Source organism: Cetorhinus maximus, chromosome 6, assembly GCF_964194155.1.
Source record: "Cetorhinus maximus chromosome 6, sCetMax3.hap1.1, whole genome shotgun sequence".
Classification (NCBI taxonomy): Eukaryota; Metazoa; Chordata; class Chondrichthyes; order Lamniformes; family Cetorhinidae; genus Cetorhinus; species Cetorhinus maximus.
The window spans coordinates 154,710,638-154,737,386 of record NC_135884.1 but is presented as its reverse complement, the minus strand read 5'-3'; the positions used below and the strand labels follow the sequence as shown (position 1 = coordinate 154,737,386).

The window sequence follows — 26,749 nt, the reverse complement described above, 5'->3', positions numbered from 1 at the left end:
GGATGATGAGTGTCTGGAATTCGCAGCCAGAGGAGGTGGTGGAAGCAGGTACGATAGTGGTGTTTAAGAGACAGCTTGACAAATACATGAATAGGATGGGAATAGAGGGATACGGACCCCGGAAGTGCAAAATGTTTTAGTTGACGGGCAATATGATCGGCGCAGGCTTGGAGGGCCGAAGGGCCTGTTCCTGTGCTGTACTTTTCTTTGAAAAAAAAAATCACTAATGAATACTGACAATGAAACCAACTGTAGAATTCCAATGCTGCTTGGTGAAATGGATATTTCTTTATTTGGCAACATTAGGCAAATGGTCAGCTTCATCATAAAGCAGGCAACACTCATTTTTAGCAATTTTATAGAGGTAATGTCTTCATGAATAGATGTTTGACAAACCCATTTCTGTTCACCTACATTTGCAAAATGCAACATTGAAAATCATAACATGAAAATTTATCTAATAAACATAAGATGGCATTGTGATGAAATTGAAACTAATTTTCATTTTTTCCCTTCCCAATGACAAGTCATTTCTAAAACAATTTCCATTATTTGTCTTCCAGTTTTCAAATGACACTTAGATAGGGGCACGCAAATTGTGTGTTTGGGAGGATCTTTGTTCATTTTCACCGTAGCCTTAGTGGAGCATAAACTTGTATTCCCTTCAGCATAGAAGATTAAGGGGTGATCTAATTGAGGTGTTAAAAATGATAATAGGATTTGATAGAATAGACACAGAAAAACTATTTGCTGTGATGGAGGAGTCTAGAACAAGGAGGCATATTAAAATTAGAACTGGGCACACAAATGGCCCTGGAAATCTGGAACTCTGACTGAAAGGGCTGTGGTTTCTCTGACAATTAATACTTTCAAGACTGAGACAGATAATATTTTGTTAGGTATACCTAAAATCTGCCTCTTTTTGGCCAACCTTTTGGTTATCTATCCTAATCTCCTTATGTGTTTCAGTGTCATATTTTGTTTCATAGTGTCTCTGTGAAGTGCCTTGGAATATTTTATAATATTAAAAGCAGTATATAAATACATATAAGTCGTTGTTCTTTGAATGATAGCAAGGGATATGGAGTATAGCAGGTAAATGGAATCGGGATGCAGATCATCCATGATCTTATTGCACTGAATAGCAGCTTGAAGGGTTAAATGTTCTACTGCTGCTCTTATGTTCCTATCTGATATCAGGTTCCTGTTCAAGTAATGCAACATATTATATCATTTACATTCTACACAGGCACAGGAGCTGTACATATAGATAGATGGATTTTTAAGTGTGAAGTACATCAAAATGCATTATATTTTTAGACCAAAGTGAATTAGAATAATGGGAACTGGCTAAAACTGGTGGAAGGTCAATTGAGGACACATGTTGTTTAAGTGCTTGCCCAGAGTAATTAGCACTTTGCAAGGTTCTGTGGGAAGGGTATTAGAGGCAGATTTGTTCAAGGGATAGTTAGGTGTTTCTATTCACTTACGGGATGTGGGTGTTGCTTTATTGCCCATTCCTAATTGCCCTTAAGAAGGTGGTGGTGAGCAGCCTTCTTGAACCGCTGCAGTCCATGTGGTGCAGGTACACCCACAGGGCTGTTAGAAAAGGAGTTCCAGGATTTTGACCCAATGACAGTGAAGGAACGGTGATATATTTCCATGTCAGGATGGTGAGTGACTTGGAGGGGAACTTCCAGGTGGTGGTGTTCCCATGTATCTGCTGCGATTGTCCTTGTAGATGGTAGTGGTCGTGGGTTTGAAGGTGCTGTGTAAGGAGCCTTGATGAGTTTCTGCAGTGCATTCTGTAGATGGTACACACACTGCTGGTACTGTGCAACGGTGGTAGAGGAAGTGAATGTTTGTGGAAGGGGTGCCAATTAGCAGGCTGCATTGTCCTGGATGGTGTCAAGCTTCCAGCTGCAGTCATCCAGGCAAGAGGAGAGTATCCCATCACACTCATTACTTGTGCCTTTTAGATGATGAACAGGCTTTGGGGAGACAATACCTGACTCTTGTAGCCACAGTATTTATACGGCTAGTCTGGTTCAGTTTCTGGTCAATGGTAACCCCCAGGATGTTGATAGTGGGGGTAATACCATTGAATGTCAAGGGGTGATGGTTAGATTTTCTCTTGTTGGAGATGGTCATTGCCTGGCACTTGTGTGGCACAAATGTAACTTGTTGAGAAGCTCTTTCTTCAACGGATTAGCTTGTGGGCTAATCATAGGCTGTGATTGCAAAACATAACTCAAAAATCCTGGGAAATATGGTGACCCCACAAAATAAAAACTGAATTTGACTTATTCTATCAGCCATCTTGTCACTGGCAGTGACTACCAGTTTTAGAATTTGGAACATTTCAATGAAGTGTAAACACACTAAGTCAGCCTGACAGCTTCATACAAGATTAAAAAATGATTATAGATGGTGGAGATCATTGGCCCATATTAATTTATCTATCTAATATCTCCCTGTTAAGAACCCAACTTCCCTTAAATTATTCCAGGAATTTTGCCTCCATGTTTGTGTGAAGTCTTTCGGGTGACAACTCTGGTTGAATGTAGTTCTGAAGGTTTTGTCATGGGATATTCAATTATGTGACGCTTGATTGCATGGCATTTGATCATGTGACACTTATCATGTGGTTTGATCACATGACATTTTTCCACTGTTGGCAGGTGTTATTGCATTGACCTCAGTTGCCTGTCTTAGTATATCACCAAGTGCAAAATAAAATATTTCTGTCATTTTGCTTCATAGAATATGTAGGGAAACTGATGTTTAATTATTAGTTTACACACACGGTTTATTAATCAATTAACCTGATATATTTTTCTGTTTAAACTGTAACTAATGGAGGACTTTAGTATCTTAGTGTCATGTGACTCTGCTTAGCTTCACTTGATAGAGAAGTGCACCGTAGGACTTTTTTCAGAATAAAGGTGACACGCTAATGAGTTAATTACAGAACAACTGCTGGAGAGGCCCCCCTGATGTACTTATTTCCATTTCACAGAGCCACATTGCAAGAACTTCCAGCCTACAAGGATGATCGGGCAAGCTTACATCCTCTCGTGGTTAAAACCTTATCGAAACCTGGTGTTATCAGTGCAGGAAAGTCAGAAAGGATTTATTGTGTGGAGAGGAGGAAAGAATAACAACAGCTATGTTCTACATTGGGTTATTTTTAATTTGTAATGTTTTAGAAGAAAAGCAATCACATTTGATTCAATGTATTCTTTGTCTTAGAGTTAACTTTTGTAACAGTGTGTGATCAGTTTTGTAACTGTATGATCCTTTGAGACTTTTAACACTCAAGACTATGTAATAACTGAATGTATAAGGCGACTTTACTACCTCACATTTTAAACACTGATTATGGCTAATTTATATTTTATACACACTCTGTACAAAGTAGGTAGTACTTAAAAATTATAATCTTCTATATTAGATATACATAGTTTTAAGGTTATGAGAAACTTTGCCACTCCATCCTTTGATTTAAAAGTAAAGTAACTCAGTCCAAGTATCAACAACCACAGAGAGAAAGACATCACCTAGCAAATAGCCCCTAAAACAGTCACTGATAGAGATTTGACTGAATGAGGAACTTGCATCAATTAAGCAAAATCTGACATAATGAGCATCATTCATGAGGGCATGATAACCATACTTCTCCTATCCTAAACAAATAGACAAGGAAGATATCATAAAACATCTTTTTATTTTAGCAAGAAGTCATAAAGTAACAGAAACAAACTATAATAAGGAGGATGGTCCTCTAAGGAATCGGCATTTTAAGGAACCAGTCAGAGGATAGTGGGAAGTGACATGGATCGATGACCATCACCCTTGAGGGCAATCACAGATTGATCACGCACCCCTTCAGCCAATTAGAAAATAGCCTCACCTCATGTAGGCCAATCAGAATGCAATAACATCACTGATCTCGCTATGGGTTGTGGTTTGTAAAAGTGTAATAAGTTGCAGCTCTCAGCGACCAAGGTGTGCACCAAGTTTGAAACTGAAGTTTGCAGAGGCTACTGTCGAGAGGGAAGCAGATGACCACCGAAGTGATGGAGAGAGAACAGAGGCTGAGTGTCACCTCGTGCCATAAGCTGAACTGGGAAGCGAGAACTGTAGTACGCCCGGAAAGTCACTGCTCTGCTTTAAGTATTACTTTATAACTTAAGTAAAGTTTCTGAAGTTACTTCACCAGGCTGTCTCCTGTTGTCTGTATGGTTAAGGTCTCAAATGAACAAATAGATATTGGAATTTAAGTTCAAGTAGTACCTAAAACTCACAAATACAAACATTTCAGTGTGATGAATTACAACATAATTTATAAATCACAGCAAGAACACAAAGGACTGGAAAGTTTTAAGGGTGAAATAATGTTTCAATTAAAAACTGCTTGTGATATTTGTGTAGTATCAATTACAATGAGAAATGCAAAATAAAAACGCCACTCCCACCATGACCTAATGAAGTGAGAGAACCAACTCCAACTTTAGAAAGCTCTTCCACAAACAACAATTTTGTTAAAAATTTGTTCATAGGGTGTGGGCATTGCTGGCTAGGCCAGCATTTATTGCCCATCCCTAATTGTCCTTGTTCAGAGGGCATTTAAGAGCCAACCATATTGCTGAGGGTCTGGAGTCATATGTAGGCCAGACCAGGTAAGGACAGCAGATTTCCTTCCCTAAAGGACATTAGATAATAGGTCAATTGTTAGTTTTAAACCTGAGATTAATTTTTAGTTAATCCAAGGCTTTAAGGGAAATGGGGCAAAGATAGTTGGATGGAGTTAGGTCCCAGATCAGCCATAATCTAATGAAATGGCAGAACAGGCTGAAAGGGATAAATGACCTCCTATTCCTGTGTCATGACTCTCCCTGCACCAGATTTTGAGTTACCAGCTTTGGTTGGATGTTTTCTGGGATGTTTCATCACATGACTGCTGTAAGATTGTATGTTGTCTCATGAAGAGGTCTAGAGGTTTGTATGGTTGAACAATAACTGTTTATTAATAACACATAACGGTATACATATATATAGGATACAGTCCTGATCAGATGCTATTTTCATGCTGACTTCTACCAGACTCACCACTAGACCTTTCTACTCCCATGTGACTCTGTACATCATAATGTGGGTGGTATTGTTTCCCCAGTCCCACATTAACTTTAACACTCCTAAACACCCTAAAAGTACACCTCCCCCAAATCTTTACCCAAACATATTTACAATAATATTTACATGCTACCCCTTCTCCCCACCCCTCCAGGTCTCTGACTTGATAGATTCAGATGGTCTGGAAGCTTTATGACTCTTCCAGATCTTGTTCTTTTCAAGTTTGGAGGAGTGGTAGTCTCAGTTGCTTTGGGCTGACTTTGTTGGTCTGGAGTTGAAGTTGTAGTACTTGGTGTTTCAATGCTCGGATATCAACATCTGGTTCATTTCTTGTGCTCCTTAGTGTTGCATTTTTCTTTGTCGACAATCTGTCTTCTTTGGTCAGATACTGTGGACTTATCCCTCTCCTTCCAGAAGGAACATTCGTTCCATTCATTCATAGAGTGGACTTGGGTTTTCTGTTTTGGTGGAGTCGGCCATGTTCTTCCTGGCAGTTGAAGGTTTACCTCCCTTATGTTTGTATGTTCTTCATCCTTGAGCTCAACCTGCAGTTTGGCTTCTAATGCCGCACTCTGTTTCTTCACTTCCACTTATGCCTCCCAGAGTTTTATCTTGGTGAGTTGGCGGTGGCTTCTCTCCTGCTCCAGAATCAACTTCGTGTTGTGCATGTGAGTTGGAAGCTCCAGCTTCGTCGCTGTAGTTTCTCCTGGTTCTGTGACAGCAGCTGTTTGACTCTAAAGTTCAGGCTCAACCTTCTGCTGCTGCTCCTTCTTCTCTGTATCTTCTTTTTTAAGTATGTTGGCGCTCATCTGGAGGTTTGTCTGGTCTGGCCAAAGATGAGTATTTTCTGCCATCTGCAAAGGAGATGGAATAACTGCCTCTGCGAAGAAGAGACCAATTCTGAACTGAAGTCCCAGTTGAGATCGCCAGCACTGTTGGACCTCTCAGGAGTTGCCAATTCAACATAGTTGACTGCAATGGTTGTTTTGACATCTTCTGCCATTTTGAGGAGGTTGAGGGCAACACAGGTATTTTTGCTCAGGAGAGAAAAGGGTTGATTGTGGATGACATACGGAATTGCAATTATTTACTTGTTGCCTTACACGAGCAGCTCCAGAATCATGCCTGTGCATGGTACTTGGATTCCTCCAGGATCACACATTGGTGTGTCTCTCATCCATAGCCAGGGGTCTTGTCGCCACAGTTCCTGATCTGACAGGACTGACACACTGGCTCCTATGTCTAACTTGAAATTCGTGAGGTGACCTTTTGCAGATATGTCAGCATTCCAAAACGTGAATCTGGGATCCTTAATTTCTCCCAAGAGCCATTGTTGGGCTTCTTCTTGTTGTGGCTCATCTATCACAAGAACTCATTTGGGATCTTCCGCATGTCGCGAGGTTTTGGACTTACACATCTTTTCAAAGTATCCCGGGTGGTTGCAGTGAAAGCACTGTACACAGCGATTGCTGGACACTGCTCATGCCTGTGAGGTCTTTTGGCTCCACAGTGCTGACATAGTCTGCCACCATCCTTTGTTTTGCTGGGGTATTGCTTAGTTTGCCCTGGAGTCTCCTTGCCCTTTTGTTGCCTTATGAGCTCGACTGTTGGGGTTTCTCTGTACCATGGTTTAACTTCGTCACGCAAAATGGATCAGTTTTGCTGGTGGACTTTCGATTGACGATTTGAATGGCTTTTTCCAAAGTCAGACCTTCTGCGGATTGGAGTACAACTGAAAGAGTATCAACAGCCACTTCCATGACTATTCAGTCTCTTGTGAGCTCTGACTTAAGGTCACCATCGTCAGAGCCTTCACAATCTGTATAACTCATTTATAAAAGAGTCTACGGGTTCCCTGGGCTTTCGGACTCTCTCGTTAAATTTTGCTCCCTCCAAAATCTTATTGCTTCTTAGATTAAATAGGTGTTCAAGGACTTAATGACCTCTTCAAACTTATCAGAAGATTAATTTATTCCTTGCCTGGCAATTATGTCATCAGCTATTGGACCTACTAAATATAATAGTGTATTCACTTGTTCAGCTTCTGTTTTCTTATTCAAACCTGATGTAAACATGTATCTTAAAAATCTCCTCCATAAAACCCAATTTTGCACCTGGTCTGGCCCTTCTATCTGCCTTAAATGGTCTGGCAGTGTTGATTTACCATCCATAGCTTCTTTCCGGACAAGGGAGTACAGCTTTATAATTTCTTTTCAAATGGCACAGCAATAATCTTTTTTTTTTCTTCCCACACTTGTTGGGATTTGGTGGGCTCCTGTCACACTTACAGAGCTGTTTTAGCTTCAGCGATTCAGCAGGAAATCTTCTGAACAAATCATTTTGGTCAGCTAGTTGCTTTCATCAGCTTCGAGAATCGAATTGAAGCCAATTATTTTTGCTCCAAATTCTCTTTAATTGTTTTTCGTTCGCACGCAGTCCCCATGTGTTATGGCATCAACTCTGTATCCAGGCTGTAGTGTTTTTCAAGCCACCCTCGTTAGAACAATCGCTCTGCCAGTGTTACCTGATTATTGAGCTGAATTTAAAAGCTTATTTCTGCTTTTTTTTTGGGTGTTTGCTCACCCTTTTGCGATCTGGCTAGGTTCTGTGACTCTACTTTTGATCAAGTCTCACAATGGATCTTCACATACTCTGGTGGAAAATCCTTTTACGCTGCACAGTGGACATTTTTTCTGTCCTTCAGTCTCCACTCCTGTAATGGAGCTTCTTCAGTGATCTCCAGCTGTGTATTCGAGGTTTTCAGGTTAGGCGCACTTCTCTCAGGTCAGAATACAGTTTCTTTACTTCTTCATTCTTAGGGATTTTGGGGTCCTTCACCTGTTGCCACCATGTTATAAGGTTGTGTGTTGTCTCATCAAGAGGTCTAGAAGCTTGTATGATTGAACAATAACTGTTTATTAATAACACACAACTATATACATATATACAGGATGCAGTCCTGACTAGGCGCTATCTTCATGTCAACTTCTACCAGACTCACCACTACACTCTACTACTCCAAAGTTACTCTGTACATCATAATGTGGGTGGTACTGTTTCCCCAGTCCCACATTAACCCTTACAATCAGGAACACCATAATACTACAATTGCCACTTGCTTCCGGCCATCCCACCCACAGGCCCTATCATCTGTTCGCACAGCAGTCGCCTTCCCACAGCCAAGTGTAAAGCAAGTTCGACGGTGGCATTGTGGTAATGTCACTGGACTACTAATCCAGAGGCTCAGGCTAATTAATGCTCTGGGGACATGGGTTCAAATCCCACCACGGCAGCTGCTGGAATTTAAATTCACTTAATAATAAAGTCTGGAATTGAAAACTAGTTTCAATAATGGTGACCATGAAACTATCATCAATTGTCATAAAAACCCATCCAGTTCATGAATGTCCTGAAGGGACTCTGCCATCCTGACCTGGTCTGACCTACATGTGACTCCAGACCCATAGCAATGTGGTTGACTTTTAACTGCCCTCTGAAATGGCCAAGCAAGCCACTCAGCTCAAGGGCAATTAGGGACTGGCAACCAATGCTGGCCTTGCCACAACACCCACATCCGATGAAAAAGAACTCTTTGTCATCCAATTGGATGATTCTTGGCCTGTTCGTCAAGCAGCTTTTTTCACATTGTCCATGCTAATATAACTAATAAGTTAAAGTGTTCAAAGAAACTTGAATAAATTCCACACTTTTTTTTTAAATGTTCCTATGATTTTTCTCCCTGATTGTTCACAGCAATGCTGAGAACTTCATTCCAAGAGACTCCAGGGCGATCCTGAAGGGTTGGCAAACTTAATGATTTGGGATAGCACTCTTACGGAAAAGTGGGGCTGAAGGAATTTGGCTTCTTTGGGTTTGGGGATTTTAGACTATGGCGGGGGGATTTTGCTGAAGACTGATCAACAAGTCACTTACTACACCTCTTTGCAGCCTGGTCAAAAACAAAACAGCATTGAAAACTAAAGAGTTCAATTTAAAACTTGGATTTTTGAGCAAGAATTCATAGAGTGCATTCAGGACAGTTTCCGAGAACAATATGTTGTGGATTCAACCAGGGATCAGGCTACTTTGGATCTGGTAATGTGTAATGAGGCAGGTTTAGCAAATGATCTCAGAGTAAAAGAGACCCTATAAAACAGTGACCATAATATGATAAAAATTTAGCATTCAGTTTGAGAGTGAGAAACTTGGGTGGGAAACAACTGTGCTAAACTTAAATAAGGGTAATTACAAAGGAATGAGGGCAGAGTTGGCTGGAGTGGACTGGGATAGATTTTAGCATAAAAAAACAGTTGATTAACAATAGCAGATGTTTCAGAAAATAGTTCATGACTCACAACAAAGATGAGGTAGGAGGATTCAAGGAAGGGGATAAACCAAGGAAGTTAAGGATAGTATCAAATTAAAAGAAAAGACATACAATGTGGCAAAGATTAGTGATAAGCCAGAGGATTGGGAAAGTTTTAAAAACCAACAAAAGATGACCAAAAAATAAATAAAAAGGGAGAAAATAAACTTGGAGGGTAAACTAGCAAGTAATATAAAAATGGACAGTAAGAGCTTCTTTAAATATATAAAAAGGAACCGAGATACCAAAGTGAACATAGGCCCCTTACAGAATGAGGCTGGGGAAATAATAATGGGGAACCAGGAAATGGCAGAGGAGTTGAATAAATACTTTGCTTCAGTCTTCACAGTAGAAGACACTAATGGCATTCCAATACTAAATAATCAAGGGGCAAAAGAAGGGGAGGAAATAAATACAATAACTATCACTAGAGAAAACGTACTCAGGAAACTAATGGGTTACATTCTAGGATTAAAGGAAGGAGCTACAGAGATAGTGGATGCACTGGTAGAGATCTTCCAAGAATCCTTAGATTCTGGAAAAGTCCCAGAAGATTGGAAAACTGCCAATGTAACACCTTCTTCAAAAAGGGAGTGAGACAAACAACAGGTAACTATAGGCCAGTTAGCTTAACATCTGTCATTGGGAAAATGTTAGAGTCTATTATAAAGGATGTAATAGCAGTGCATTTGGAATTACATAATCTGATTGATCAGTGTCAGTATAGCTTCATGAAGGGGGAATCAAGCCTGATAAATTTATTAGAATTCTTTGAGGAGGAAAATAGCAGGATAGATAAAGGGGAACCAGTGGATGTAATATATTTGGATTCCCAAAAGGCATTCAATAAGGCACTGCATGGAAGGCTACTAAATAAGATAAGAGCTCATTGTATTGGGGGTAGTATATGAGCATGGATAGAGGATTGGCTAACTAATAGAAGACAAAGAGTTGGGATAAGTGGGACATTTTTGGGGTGGCAACCTGTAACTAGTGCCATAGGGATCAGTGCTGGGACCTCAATTATTTCCAATATATATCAATGACTTAGATGAGGGAAGTAAATGTACTATCATCAAATTTGCAGATGAGACAAAAATAGGTGGGAAGGTGTGGAATAAAGCTTTAGTCAGCTAAATTGTCTAATGGGTTAAATAGTCTAAAAGTGATTATATTGTAGTATGGTAACTTATGTAATCTTTATCTAACATAGTTGTAGTTAAACTGTCTCCTGTCTTATTGTGAAATGTACCATCTGCCTGTAATTGTATTACTGCGTTCTCCCTTTGATCGTGCTAACCATGACATAACTGCGATTTCTTGATGTACGGACCTTATATGGTATGAACTTTCTGTTATGAGGGGTATAAACAATGCTGGATTCTCTGTTCAGGGTGTTAGACTGACTAGGAACCACGTGTGGTGTCCTGACTCCCCAGCATGCTTGAATAAATATAGTTTTGCTTCTAACAAGTCTGTGTTCTTGTAGCTGTGTCGCGATTCGACAAAGGCAAGCGGTGAGGATGACACAAGGAGTCTACAGAGGGATATAGACAGGTTAAGTGAGTGGGCAAAAAAGATAGAATACAATATGGGAAAGTGTGATGTTATGCACTTTGGTAGGAAGAATAGAGGAGTTGAATATTATTTAAATAGAGAAAGACTGCAGAAGGCTGCAGCACAGGGGGATTTGTGTATGGACCCCAAAAAGCTAACATACAAGTTCAACAGGTAATAGGGAAGGCAAATGGAATGTTGGCCTTTATTTCAAAGGGAATGGAGTATAAAAAAAGGGAAGTCTTACTAAAACTATACAAGAATATTGTGAACAATTTCGGCTCCCTTATCTAAGGAAAGATATACTGGCATTGGAGGCAGTCCAGAGAAGGTTCACTAGGTTAATCCCGGGTTTGGAGGGATTTTCTTATGAGGAGAGGTTGAGTAGGTTGGGTTTGTACTCATTGGAGTTTAGAAGAATGAGAGGTGACTTTATTGAAACATATAAGATTCTTAAGGGGCCTGACAGGGTAGATGCTGAGAGGTTGTTTCCCCTTGTGGGAGAGTCTAGGACCAGAGGGCATAACCCCAGAGTAAGGGGGCACCCATTTAAAACAGAGATGAGGAGGAATTTCTTCTCCCAGAGGATAGTTAATCTATGAAATTCTTTACTGCAGAGGGCTGTATAGGCTAGGTCGTTAAATATATTCAAGGTGGAGATAGACAACACTGGCATCTACCCGGCTATGCGGAAAATTGCCCAGGTATGTCCTGTACACAAAAAGCAGGATAAATCCAACCCTGCCAATTGCCCCCCATCAGTCTACTCTCGATCATTAGTAAAGTAACGGAAGGGGTCATCAACAGTGCTATCAAGCAGCACTTGCTTAGCAATAACCTGCTCACTGATGCCCAGTTTGGGTTCTGCCAGGGCCACTCAGCTCCTGACCTCATTACAGCCTTGGTTCAAACATGGACAAAAGAGCTGATCTCACGAGGTGAGGTGAAAGTGACTGCCCTTGACATCAAGGCAGCATTTGACTGAGTGTGGCATCCAGAAGCCCTATCAAAATTGGAGTCAATGGGAATCAGGGGGAAAACTCTCCACTGGTTGGAGTCATACCCTAGCACAAAGGAAAATGGTTGTGGTTGTTGGACGTCAGTCATCTCAGCTCCAGGACATCACTGCAGGAGTTCCTCAGGGTAGTGCCTCGGCCCAACCATCTTCAGCTGCTTCATCAATGACCTCCCTTCCATCATAAGGTCAGAAGTGGGGATGTTCGCTGATGATTGCACAATGTTCAGCATAATTCGTGACTCCTCAAATACTGAAGCGGTCCATGTCCAAATGCAGCAAGACCTGGACAACATCCAGGCCTGGGCAGACAAGTGCCAAGTAACATTCGTGTCACACAAGTGTTAGGCAATGACAATCTCCAACAAGAGAGAACCCATTCATTGCCCCTTGGTATTCAATGGCATTACCATCACTGAATCCCCCACTATTATCATCCTGGGGTTACCATTAACCAGAAACAGAACTGGACTAGCCATATAAATACTGTGGCTACAAGAGCAGGTCAGAGGCTAGGAATCGTGCGACGAGTAACTCACCTCCTGACTCCCCAAAGCCTGTCCACCAAGGCACAAGTCAGGAGTGTGATGGAATACTCTCCACTTGCCTGGATGACCACAGCTCCCACAACACTCAGGAAGCTTGACCTCGTCCAGGACAAAGCAGCCCACTTGATTGATACCACATCCACAAATATTTACTCCCTCCACCATCAACGCACAGTAGCAGCAGTGTGTACATCTACAAGATGCATTGCAGGAATTCACCATGGCTCCTTCGACAGCATCTTCCAAGCCCACGACCACCACCATCTAGAAGGACAAGGGCAGCAGATAGATGGGAACACCACCACCTGGAAGTTCCCCTCCAAGTCACTCACCATCCTGACTTGGAAATATATCGCCGTTCCTTCACTGTCGCTGGGTCAAAACCCTGGAACTCCCTCCCAAACAGCACTGTGGGTGTACCTATACCACATGGACTGCAGCTGTTGAAGAAGGCAGCTCACCACCTTCTCAAGGGCAATTAGAGATGGGCAATAAGTGATGGCCCAGCCAGTGAAACCCACATCCTGTGGATGAATAAAAAAAAAAATCAGTTAAGGAATCAAGGGTTATGGGAAAAGGGAGGAAAGTGGCGTTGAGGATTATCAGATCAGCCATAGTGTCATTGAATGGCAGAGCAGACTCGATGGGCTGAATGGCCTACTTCTGCTCCTCTGCCTATAGCACTTTTCAAGATGTTAGGATGTCCCATCGTGCTTTGCAGCCAACTTTTCAAACATAGTCACTGGTGTAATATGGGCAAGTATGTCAGCCAATTTGTGCATAGCAAGCTCCCACAACCAGCCATGAGATAATAACCAGGTGATCTATAGTGGCATAAATTGGGGGATAGATATTGGTCTGGAAAGATGGACACCCCTGTCCCTATGTCCCCACCCACCACCTTCCCTCCCCCACCAAAACTGTTCACCAGGCTCTCCTTTGATGGTGCCATGAGCTGTTTTACTCCCAGTTGAGAGGGTATATAGGGCCTTATTTTAATGCTTCATCTGAGAAGTGGCTTTCCCAACAGTGCAACGCTCCCTCAATATGTCACTGAAATGTCAGCCCAGATTTTGTGCTTAATCTCACTTAAGGCCATTTTTTTCATTTACGTGTAAAGGCTAAAGTGGCAGAAATTCGGCCGGGAAACATCATCCTGCCTCTTTCAATGACATCATAGCAGAAGGAGAGGGGGATGGGGGTGAACTGCATTTCCAGTGCAGGACAACAAGCAAGGACCAGAAACACTGCAAGCCACAAAAGCAATGGCACAGCAAAATGAGCATTCAACGAACAACTCTCCCTGCGTTGCCAGAAGCCTAGGAGACCAATTGCTCATCCTTGGAACTCCTGGATGACTCTGGTAGAATTTCCTGTTACTCATTCAAAAATTACTTTTCACCAATTTGCGCTTATGTCCACTCACGCAACTTAATTAATGATATGCCCTTAATTAACTCTGTGGACGCAGTACAGCGAAGGTTCACTAAATTGGTCCCTGGGATGAGGGGGTTGTCCTATGATGAGAGGCTAAGTAAATTGGGTTTATGTTCTCTCGAGTTTAGAAGAATGAGAGGTGATCTCATCAAAACCTATAAAATTCTGAAGGGTTTTGATCGGGTGGACGCTGAGAGATAGTTTCCATTGGCCGGGGAATCGAAAACACAGGGTCACAGTCTCAGGAAAAGGGGCCAATCATTTAGGACTGAGATGAGGAGAAATTTCTTCACCTAAAGGTTTGTGAATCTTTGGAATTCTCCACCCCAGAGGGTTGTGGATGCATCATTGAATATACTTAAGGCTGGGATCGACAGATTTTTGGTCTCTCAGGGAATTAAGGGTTCAGGGAGTGGGCAGGAAAATTGAGATGAAGCCCAAGATCAGCCATGATCATGTTTAGTGGCAGAGCAGGCTTGATGGCCTGTGAGGTCTACTCCTGCTTCTATGTTCTTTTAACCATCTGATAGCATTCTCAATCTCCTTATTTTCAGGAATTTAAAAAGTCAGATAATTCAGTGAAAAAGGGAGACAAAGCTCTACCGCAATGGCTCCAAACTCATTTTCACGCAACACCTCACTTTAACTCCTTGCTTCTATCTTCCCAACAAGCTTGAGTCAAGCATGATTACCTGGAAAAACTCAGCAGGTCTGGCAGCATCGGCGGAGAATTTCTTCTCCGCCGATGCTGCCAGACCTGCTGAGTTTTTCCAGGTAATTCTGTTTTTGTTTTGGATTTCCAGCATCCGCAGTAGCTTTTAGCTTTTTGTTTTTATCTTTGAGTCAAGCATGTGTGTTTCTATGTGTTTGGTCTATTCTAAGTTGGGTATTTTACATCTAAATGAATTTCCAAATGCATTTTGGAAATCCAACTTTTAGTTGTGCAAAAATTCAATTATGGTTGAATAGACCCTAATGAAAATTTTCAAATTGTTCGCAATAAATGATTGTTTTAATTGGGGGAAAAAAAAACAAGGTTTCTCAAGTTGCTCTGGGGGAAAAAAAAAGTCAAAAATAAAACGTGCAGATAAAAGGACAATCCTCCAAAATAAATTGTAAAATAACTTTTCGCACCGACGTTTATCCGGTCTTTCCTCGGGCACGCAAACATCAGAATTTTTTTTGATTCAAGGTTCTTGAGTAATGTTTTTTGAGTTGATGTTGGAGAATTCAGTGGTAGAACTTTCCCAAAAGCTTGGAAAAACAGAGTTTTTTTTCCAGGTATTTCTGTTTCTGTTTTTTGTTTTGGATTTCCAGCATCCGCAGTTTTTTTTGTTTTTATTTTTGTGTTTATTGCCCAAAAAGCTTGTTGTGTGTTTGTTTTATTGTCTACAGTGGTGTTGGTGCTGCTGCCTGTTGTGAGTGAGTGAGTGGGTGAGTGAGTGGGTGGGGGAAGGGCCTGCTCACTGGAATATGAAGGCCGCCATGTTAACTGCTGCCTGAGCTAACGTCACGGGATAGGGGGAGAGAGAGAGAGAGAGAGAGAAAGGCCGCAGCGGGACGGGCAAGAGACGCCGACTCAATCCGCGTCCATCCGCCGCCTCAGCGGGCTCGCAGAGTGCTGGGCACCGTCCGGCTGGCATCATGAGCGGGGGTACTCCTTACATCGGCAGTAAAATCAGCCTTATTTCCAAGGCGGAGATCCGGTACGAGGGGATTTTGTACACCATCGACACCGAGAACTCCACCGTCGCTTTAGCCAAAGGTAAATGGCGCAGAGCGGCAGGAGGGCGCCGGGCCTAGGCACAACGGACCCGGCGCCTGCCCTGAATAAACCCCACTTTAAAATAACCCTCGGCCTTTCGGTAGTCTTGCCGCAGAAAGGCTTTAGCTCTGTTATTTCAGCCTCGGGTGCTTTATCCCATTTAAAAACGATTTAAAATGGCGGGGTTTGTCAACAAGAGCTTCTGCTCTCTCAAGTGGATTTAATTGTATTTCGGTCTGATTTTTAAAAAAAAATGTGATTGTTTCCTCACTTTTTTTTATTTGAAACAAATGTGAAATTTGCCAAATTGAAGAGAAAGTGGATGTTCTGATTTGGATATGTCAAGAAGTTGGGTGGTGGGTGGAGGGGTTTTTGGTGGCTTTAGAGACAACCTGCTATCCACATCATCACAAATAAAAAAAAAACAATTGGTTTCGCTTTACTCTTTCTTCATCTAACTATCAGTTTTAAGTTTCAGTTTCTGAACCAACCCGTTTTGTCTGTAAAAATCCGAATGCACCGTTACTCTCTGCAGTTCATTGTCCCAAGGGGTCCTCTCTACTTTGATGTTTTCATCCGTTATTTATTTTTTTTTGCCACATAAACATTGCTGACTCCCCTTCAAAACAAAATTGTATGCGGAGATTTCTGTGCGTAAAGTTCTGTGAAGTGTTAATTTACAGTAACTTTGTTTTATCTGGTGACAATGCAGCTACGTCCCAGGGACTATTTAAGAGTTGGTTGTCTCTGGATTACTTTGAAGTTGTAATCTACATGTAGAAGGGATTTTTATGTTTCAAGTTATTTCTGTCTCGTTATTGGCAAGTCTCTCTCTTTCTCCACTTTTCCCCCTGTTTTCACATAAAGAATAATACCTCAAACAATTACACTTGAACTTAATCTGTGCACATGTTAAATTGTGAAGGCAGTTTCTTGAGCAGTGTTTTAGTTTGGGGGAAAAAAAATAGCTTCAACTATGATAATGGATTGATGCAATTAGAGTGCACTATTTGCTTACTTGGGTTAAATAGCCATCTGTTTTTATGTTGAGGATTTAGTCCAATATTGACAAGCTTCCAATATACTAACTAGGGAAGCAATAATATGTTTAGGATGGGCAATAAATGTTGGCCTAGCCAGTGATGCCCACCTCCCTTGAACAAATATAACACACAGTTTTCATACTGGGACTCCTAAAATGGTGTCTTTTTAACTGCTTTCTCAACCAAATTACATAAAATTGACAATGCAGAAATAGACCCATTTGTCCCAACGAGTTTCATGTTGGCCAGAATTGAAATCCCACATCAATCTCCTCCCACTCTACTTCATCTTGCCCTGTCAGCATATCCTTCTATTATTCCTCTCTCCCTCGTGTACTTATCTAGCTTCCCCTTAAATACATATTGAGGAAAGATATATTGCCTCGAAGGTGGTACAGCAAAGGTTCACTAGATTGGTTCTTGGGATGAAGTGGTTGTCCTATGATGAGTAAATTAGACCTATATTCTCTGGTGTTTAGAAGAATGAAAGGTGTTTTCATTTAAACGGAAAAGATTGAGCAGGGGCTTCAAAGAGCAGACACTTAGAGGTTGTTTCCCCACTCTGTGGAACCGAGAACATGAGGGAATTGCCTCAGGATGCGAGGTTCAAACATTTAGGACTGAGATGAGTAATTTCATCACTCAAAGGGATGTGAACCTTTGGACTTGTCTGACCAGAGGTTTGTGGATGCATAATCACTGAATATATTTAAGACTGAGATCGGTAGATTTTTAATCCCTCAAGGAATGAACGGATGTGGGAGTAGACGGGAAAGTGGAGTTAATGCAGAAGATCAGCCATGATCTTGTTTAATTTATGGAACAGGCTCGAGGGACCACCGAGTCTACTGCTATTTCTTGTGTTCTTATTCACCACATCTACACCTTGTGGTATTGAGTTCCAAATTCTCACCACTCTGGGTAAAGAAGTTTCTCCTGTATTCACTATTGGATTTATTAGTGACAATCTTATATTTATGGCCCCTAGTTTTGGACTCCCCAAAAGGTGAGAACATCTCATGTTTAACTTGTCAAACCTCATCGTAATGTTAAATCAAGTCACCCCATGGTCACTTTTTAAAAATCTAGACTTGCTAAGATTGACACTCTTGAGGTGCACCTTGTCCCAAAACCTGAAAGACAGTGTTGGCTACCCCAGCAGCAAACAGTGCTGTCGTCACCAGAAAATTTTTATTAAATAAATCATATGAGAGAAATAATATATTTGGCTATCAAACACATCCTGACCATCTGCGTGCAGTGTGAGCAGATATAAACAGACAGAGGTCTGAACTTGCAGCCCACTTGTGAAGGCCACTGGTAAACTCAGTTTTGAAAACTTGCCCACAATTGTTGGATGAAAACTACCTTAGTGATTTACTTAAAATAGCTTGTCTGACAACTTTCTGTTGATTTTTGTAGTTCATAAATCTTTACAATAAGTTAAGCCCTTGGACTTGGAGTGTTGGTATGATAGTTTTTGACCTCTTGTTTTTGATGCTGGGAAGGCAAAGGGAAACTTCCCACCTGATGATTTTACTCAGATAGCCTTGGCTGAGATCAGGAAGCTGCATTTCCTCTGTCTGCCTTTTGACTATTGAGCAGCCAGTCAGCAGCAAATGCTCGGTGTGTGGGCTGAATTTTTGATTTGGGGTAAGTACTAGTCTTTCTGGTATTTGTGGTGTATTACAAAATAATTCCCACTAATGAATTACACATAAAGAGCTTTGAGAATACACCTGATTTTTTTTTTTTGTGTATAGTTTTGGTCTCCTTGCTTAAGAAAGGATATACTTGGCTTCAGGGAGCTGCAGCCCAGGTCACCATGGGGACATAACATAAATAGAGGCAGGAAGAGGCCATTTGGTCCCTCGAGCCTGCTCCGCCATTCAATAAGATCATGGTTGATGTGATTGTGGCTTTAATTGCACTTTCCTGTCTATCTCCAATAATCTTTGACTTCCTTGTTGATTAGAAATCTGTCTAACTCAGCCTTGAATATATTCAATGACCCAGCCTCCAGTGCTCTCTCAGGAGTGAATTCCAAAGATTAATGGCCCTCTGAAAAGACATTTCTCCTTAACTTTGTCTTAAATGGGAGACCCCTTATTTTTAAACTGTGCCCCCTAATCTAGATTCTGCCATGAGGGGAAACATCCTCTCAACATCGATCCTATCAAGTCCTCTCAGGATCTGTTATGTTTCAATAAGATCGCCTCTCATTATTCTAAACCCCAATGAGTATGGGTCCATCCTGTTCAATGTTTCCTCATAAGACAACCCCTTCATCCCAGAAATCAACATACTGAACCTTCTCTGAGCTGCTTCCAATGCAAGTCTATCCCTCCTTAAATTAGGTGACCAAAACTGTTCACTGTATTCTTAATGTTTGGTCTCAGCAATGACCTGTATGGCTGTAACAAGACTTCCCTACTTGTATTCTCCATCTCCCTTGCAATGAAGTCCAATGTTCCATGTGACTTCCTAACTACTTGCTGTATTTGCATGTTTTCATGTACAAAGTTACCCAGATCCCTTTGTGCTACTGCATTCTGCAGTCTCTCCATTTAAATACAGTAAACTCGTGCCATTCACAGGGTTACGTTCCCACGAATTCTCGCAAAGGGCAAAATTGCGAATGGCTAGCATATTTTATAATCGGAGTTCCAGCCATCCCAAAATATGAATGTGAATTGGGTTTTTTCTGAGATTTTTCTGTAAGGAAGGCACCAGTGATCCTTTTGCCGTTATAAGTTGTTCACGGTCTGATCCAGTTCTCCACTCCCCTTCTTATTTATTTTCTTGTTTGTTTTTTCATGGCAGAAAGTCGAAAGCAAAAAGCATGGTCTGAGCCAATTCCTTTCACTCCACCAAGTTATTGACAACATCACATTATTGTCCAGTATGGAGACAGCTCACCGCCTGTAATCCCGGCATGTAAGCCCCTTACTGCTCCTCTCACCAATATTTAACTATGACCAAGTGCTGGGCTCCTGTCCGTCCAGCGATCCTTTTAAAGATGCACTCTCACTCGCTCCCCCATTGGGTGCTTTGTTAACGCCACATTGAGCCAGGGTGAGAGAAGTTGTATGTTTAAAATGTCGCTGCTTGTTGTTCTGTTGCTGATTGTTATGCACGTGACAATCAGGAGGATTGAAAGAGAAGCTCCTGCTGCTGTACTCCCCCTCTGTCATGTTTGGACGAGGGCGAGAAGCTGCCACTGCAATAGGGACCCTCATTGGTTGCCAGGCCTGAGCATGAGCCAAGAGCAGCCAAAGAGACGGACTCTAACAACTAGGACCAACATACACTGTCTAACCTCTCACTTATAAAAACATCACAACATAAATGTGTGCGCATGGACAGCTAACCTGCATCTTTTGTTTCCCCCCTGTCGGTGTGTGTGTCTGTGTCTCTCTCTCACTCACTGACCGACCGACCGCCAATCTTCTATCCATGATAGCATATCACCCCCAACACCATGAGCTCTTGTGCAATTCATAGAATCAAAACGCAGTATCAGCCATTGAGTCTGCACCTGCTGTTTTGAAGAACAACCCAGTTTGTTCCATTCCTTGGCTCTATCTCTATATCCCTGCAGTTTCTTCTCCTTAAAATATTTATCCAATTCCCCTTTAGTAATCTTTTTGACAGTTTATCGAATGTCTTTTGGAAATCCAAATATACCACATCTACTGGCTCCCCTTTATCCACTGTACTTGTTATACCCCCAAAGAGCTCCGATAAATTTGTCAAACACGATTTCCCTTTCATACAATCGAGCAAAGTCAGCATGGTTTTAACATATTCTAAATGTCCTGCTTCTTCTTGTGTTCTCTGCCTGAGAGCAGGTCAGACCCCTAGCGCCATGACCTCCACCACGGGTAGGGCAAAGGGGCAGATCCTGAATCCAATCTGATCCATACTGGCCATCCAGCCAACTGCCCCACCCCCACCCAAGACTTCCAAGTTACTGTGCAACATGTACTTGTACATGAATGTTGCAGCCTGGAGTTAGGGATAGTGATGGTGGAGGCTCCAAAGTTCTTGTCGTCACATGGCTGACCAGGAATCTGTCCCCCTCTTATCACCCGCCATTGGCATATATTGGAAGGATTTACAAGTTGATACTTGTGTGGTTGCTTTATGAACGCTCCTTCCTTGGCCATCAAGTCCAGGGGTGGGACTTGAACCCAGAGCTCCTGGCTCAGGGTCAGGGATGTGACCCACTGGGCCATGTTGGCTAACTCCCAAGCCTGGATGTGAAGGATACAAGAAACTCAGATGTTTAGGTAGAGAATGTTTATTGCCCAGTACAGAGCTAACTTCTCCCATCTCACACACCAGAGAGCCAGGGCGCTCATTTGATTAAACTAATTAAACTAAATTAGGAAAAACAAGGGACAAAACAAGATGCAGCCCCTTAAAGGGACACTGCAAACAAAAAGTCAAATATTAAAGGAAACATATCAAACCAGTGCTGGCTGTCTCTTCCTTGTATACAATTGAGTATAATTAACAAATCAACATCCAGCACCTGTTCAGCTTATTACCTTCAAGCACAGGGTATTTAACATTCATTAAACAAAACCTATTAGATGCTAACATACCACATGACAGCCTCGTCCTGGGTGATTTGTATTTTCCCAGTAACAGATGTTAGGCTAACATTCCTATAGTTTCCTGCTTTCTACCTCCTTCCTTTCTTGAATAGAAGTGTGATATTTGTCGTTTTCCGATCTGCCAGACCTTTCCAGAGTCAACGGAATTTTGGAAGATTGCAACCAAGCGTCTACTATCTCTGCAGACACTTCTTTTAGGAACAGAGGAGCAGGAGCTGGCCATTTGGCCCATTGAACCATTTAATTTGATCATGGCTGATCATCGACCTCGATGCCACTTTCCCAAGCTATTCCCATATCCCCTGATGTCATTAGCATCCAGAAATTTATTGATTTCTGCCATGAACATGCTCAGTGATTGAACTTCCACAGCACTCTACGGTAGAGAATTCCAAATATTCACCACCCTCTGAGTGAAGAAAACGCCCTAGGCTGCAGGTGGTCAGGTCTATGGGACTTGTCAGCGCTGAGACCCATAAGTTACGGAGTACGTTTTCTCTAGTCATCATAATTGTTTTAAGTTCTTCCTTCCCTTTTGCCCTCTGATTTTCTGCTATTCTTGGGATGCTTTTTGTGTTTTCCAATGTGAAGGCAGATACAGAATATTATTTTCAAGTCTCTGCCATTTCCTTGTGTCCCGTTATTAATTCCTCAGTCTCATCCTCAAAAGGTTCAACATTTATTTTAGCTACTTTCTTCTTACAATGTCTGTTTTTTATTTTATTATTATTCATGGGATGTGGGCATTGCTGGCTAGGCCAGCATTTATTGCCCATCCCTAATTGCCCTTGAGAAGGAAGTGGTGAGCTGCCGCCTTGAACTGCTGTAGTCCATGTGTTGTAGGAACACCCACAGTGCTGTAAGGGAGGGAGTTTCAGGATTTTGACCCAATGATAGTCAAGGTATGGCAATTATAGTTCCAAATCAGGATGGTGTGTGACTTGAAGGGGAATTTCCTGATGGTGGGGGTCCCATGCATTGGCTGCCATTGTTCTTCTAGGTGGTAGAGGTCGTGGGTTTGGAAGGTGTTATCTAATGAACCTTGGTGAGTTGCTGCAGTGCATCTTGTAGATGGGACACACTGCTGCTGCTGTGAGTTGGTAGTGGAGGGAGTGAATGTTTATTGTGGTGCATGGGGTGCCAATCAAGCAGGCTGCTCTGTCCTGGTTGGTGTTGAGCTTCTTGAGTGTTGTTGAAGCTCGACTCATCCAGGCGAGTGGAGAGTATTCTGTCACACTCCTGCTTTGTAGAGGTGGACAGGTTTTGGGGAGTCTGGAGGTGAGTTACTATCTGCAGAATTCCCAGCCTCTGACTGGCTCTTGCAGCCACAGTATTGACATGGCTAGTCCAGTTCAGTTTCTGGTCAATGGTAACCCCCAGAATGTTGATAGTTGGGGATTTCAGTGCTGGTAATGCCATTGAATGTTAAAGGGAGATAGTTAGTTTCTGACTTGTTGGAGGTGGTCATTGCCTGGCATTTGTGTGGCATGACTGTTACTTGCCACTTATCAGCCCAAGTCTGAATATTGTCCAGCTCTTGCTGTTAAAGGACACTGACTATTTCAGTATCTGAGGAGTCACGAATGATGCTGAACATTGTGCAATCATCAGCGAACATTCCCACTTCTGATCTTATGATGGAAGGAAGGTCATTGATGAAGCAGCTCGAGATGGTTGGGCCTAGGACACTACCCTGAGGAATTTTTGCAGTTATGTTCTGGAACTGAGATGATTGAACTCCAACAGCCACACCTGACTTCTGTTGTGCTGGGTATGACCCCAACCAGTGGAGAGTTTTCCCCCTGATTCCCATTGACTCCAGTTTTGCTAGGGCTCCTTAGATGTCACACTCAGTCAAATGCTGCCTTGATGTCAAGGGCAATCATTCTCACTTCACCTTGGGAGTTCTGCTTTTTTGTCCATGTTTGAACCAAGGTTGTAATGAGGTCAGGAGCTGAGTGACCCTGGCAGAACCCAAACTGGGCGCCAGTGAGTAGGTTATTCCTAAGCAAGTGTCCCTTGATAGCACTGTTGATGACCCCTTCCATCACTTTAGTGATGATCGAGAGTAGACTGAAGGGGCAGTAATTGGCCGGGTTGGATTTATCCTGCTTTTTGTGTACAGGACATACCTGGGCAATTTTCCACATAGCTGGGTAGATGCCAGTGTTGTTACTGTACTAGGATATCTTGGTTAGGGGGCATGGCTAGTTCTGGAGCACAAGTTTTCAGTACTATTGCCAGAACATTGTCAGGACCATAGCCTTTGCAGTATTCATTGATATCACAGGAAATTAATTGAATTGGCTGAAGATTGGCATCTGTGATGCTGGGATCCTCTGGAGGATGCCAAGATGGCTCAGTCACTCGGCACTTGCATATGAATCAGGAGGAGGCCACTCGGCCCCTCCAGCCTGTTCTGCCATTCAATAAGATCATATCTGATCTGATTGTAACCTCAACTCCACGTTCCTGCCTGCCCCTGATAATATATCACCCCATTGCTTATCAAGAATCTATCTACCTTTGCCTTAAAAATCCCCTCAGGATCTTATGTTTCAATCAATTCACCTCTTAACGTTCAGGCTGAAGCTGGCTGCAAATGCTTCAACCTTGCCTTTTGCACTGATGTGCTGGGCTTGCCCATCATAGATCCATAAAAAAGTTACAGTGCTTAAAGAGGCCACTCAGCCCATCATGTCCATGCTGGTCAAAAAAAAGAATAAAAAACAAACTAGCCATTCAATTTAATCCCACTTTCCATCACCTGGTCCGTAGCCTTGCAGGTTATAGCACTTCAGGTGCAGATCCAGGTACCTTTTCAATGAGTTGAGCATTTCAGCCTCAATCACCAATTTAGGCAGTGAATTCCAGATGCCCACCACCCTTTGGGTGAGAAGGTTTCTCTTCATGTCCCCTCTAATCCTTCTACCAATCACATCAAACCTATGCCCCATGGTAATTAACCTCTAAACTAGGTCTTTTCTGTCTACCCTATCTAGGCCCCTCATAATTTTGTACACCTCAATTCAATCACCCCTTGGCCTCCTCTTTTCTAAAGAAAACAACCCTAGCCTATCCAAACTTTCCTCATAACTGCAATTTTCAAGCCCTGGCAACATTCTTGTAAATCTTCTCTGTGTGCTCTCCAAAGCAATTATTTTCTTCCTGTAATGTGACCAGAACTGTACACTAAATTCCAGCTGTGGCCTAACCAGTGTTTTATATAGTTCCATTATTACATCCCTTCTTTTGTATTCTATACCTTGTCCAATGGAGGAAAGCATTACTTCGCACTCTTCCACATTGAATTCTATTTGCCACTTTTCTGCCCACTCCAACAAACCATTAATACAATTCTGGAAACAACAGCTATGCTCTTCACGATCAATTACATGGCCAATTTTTGTGTCATCTGCAAAGTTCCTGATCATACCTCCCACATTTAAGTCCAGATCGTCATGCATAACAACAGCAAGGGCCCAAACACTCAGCCCTGTGGAATGCCACTGGAAACGCGTTCCATTCACAAAAATATCCATCGACAATTACCCTTTGTTTCCTGTTGCTAAGCCAATTTTGGATCCAACTCATGACTTTCCCCTGGGATCTCACCTTTTCTGACCAGTCTGCCATGTGGGACCTTGTCAAATGCCTTACTGAAATCCACATAAATGCACTACCTTCATCAATCCTCCTTGTTACTTCCTCAAAAAATTCTACCAAGTTATTAAGACATGATCTTCCCCTAACAAAACCATGCTGACTGTCCCTGATTAACCTGTGCCTTTCTCAGTGACAATTTATCCTGTGTCTCAGAATTGACTCCAATAATTTGCCCACCACCTAAGTCAGACCGACCAGCCAAAATTTTCTGACCTATCTCCTGCACCCTCTTTAAATAATGGTACAACGTTCCCAGACTTCTAATCCTCTGGCACCTCGCCTGTATCTAGTGAGGATTGGAAAATGATCCTTGGAGCATCTGCTATTTCCTCCCTGGCTTCCTTCAACAGCCTGGGATACAATCCATCCGGCTCTGGTGACTTATCCACCTTCAAGGATGTTGGTCCCTCAAGTGCTTATACTCTTACTATGCTTAATGTATCTAACATTTCACACTCTTTAACTAGAATGTCTGCATCATCTCCCTCCTTGGTGAAGGCTGAGACAATGTACTCATTGAGAACCCTGCCCACACCTTCAGCATCAACGCATAAGTTACCACGTACATCCCTGATGGGCCCTACCCTTTCCTTAGTTATTCTTTTGCTCTTAATGTACTGGCAAAACATCTTTGTGTTTTCTTGATTTTACCTACCCTCTCTTTGCTTTCCTAATTTCCATTTTTACTTCACCCCTTGGCTTTCTACAGTATTAATCTTTTTGTGACTGTCATAAGCTTTATTTTTCTGCTTTATCTTGGCCTGTATGCTTCTGGAAAACCAGGGGGCTCTAGATTTGGCAGTACCGCCCTTTTTCTTTATGGGGACGTGTCTACACCGTGCCTGTAGAATCTTACTTTTGAATGCCTCCCACTGATTTGACACTGCTTTCCTTGTATGATCTGTATCCAGTCCACTTTTGCCAGTACACCTCTCAGCTTTGTAAAATTTGTCTTCCCCTAATTGAGAACTTTTACTCGTATTCTATCTTTGTCCTTTTCCATATTGATGCTAAATCTCACTATCTCCAAAATGGTCCCCCACAGCTACTTCATCCACTTGCCCAGCTTCATTTTCGAAGACTAAATCTAGAATTGCGCCCCCTCTCGTTGAACTTGTCATGTGCTGACTAAACAAGTTCTCTTGAATGCAGTTCAAGAATTTCTTGCCCTTCACACTGTATCCCAATTGATATTAGGGTATTTGAAATTGCCAACTATTACTGGATGGGGATATTTTTGGAGCTTCCTCATCCAGTTGTTTAATTGTTCACCACCATTCATGACTGGATGTGGCAAGACGGTACAGCTTAGGTCTGACCTGTTGGTTGTGGGATTGCTTAGCTCCATCCATCGCATGCTGGTTATACTGTTTGGCATGCAAGTAGTCCTGTGTTGTAGCTTCACCAGGTTGACTTCTCATTTTTAGGTATGCTTGATGCTGCTCCTGGTATGCCCTCCTGAACTCTTCATTGAACCAGGATCGATCCCTGGCTTGATGGTAATGGTTGAGTGGGAGGTATGTTGGGCCATGAGGTTAGACATTGTGGTTGTATACAATTCTGCTGCTGTTGGCGCACAATGCCTCATGGATGC

General features: G+C 42.2%; 1 protein-coding gene across 2 annotated transcripts in view; it reads left to right on the top strand.

The window, feature by feature from the left end:
* The first annotated feature begins 15,581 nt into the window (after window positions 1-15,581).
* Window positions 15,582-26,749, top strand: part of lsm14ab (LSM14A mRNA processing body assembly factor b) — a 90,754-nt gene continuing 79,586 nt past the window's right edge. Inside the window, exon 1 of one of the 2 annotated variants that reach the window (XM_078544690.1) lies at window positions 15,582-15,824. In XM_078544690.1, the coding sequence (XP_078400816.1) occupies window positions 15,704-15,824 (121 nt within the window). In that variant the 5' untranslated portion in view covers window positions 15,582-15,703. The remainder of the gene's footprint in view (window positions 15,825-26,749) is intronic. The other variant, XM_078544691.1, reaches the window with a different exon arrangement.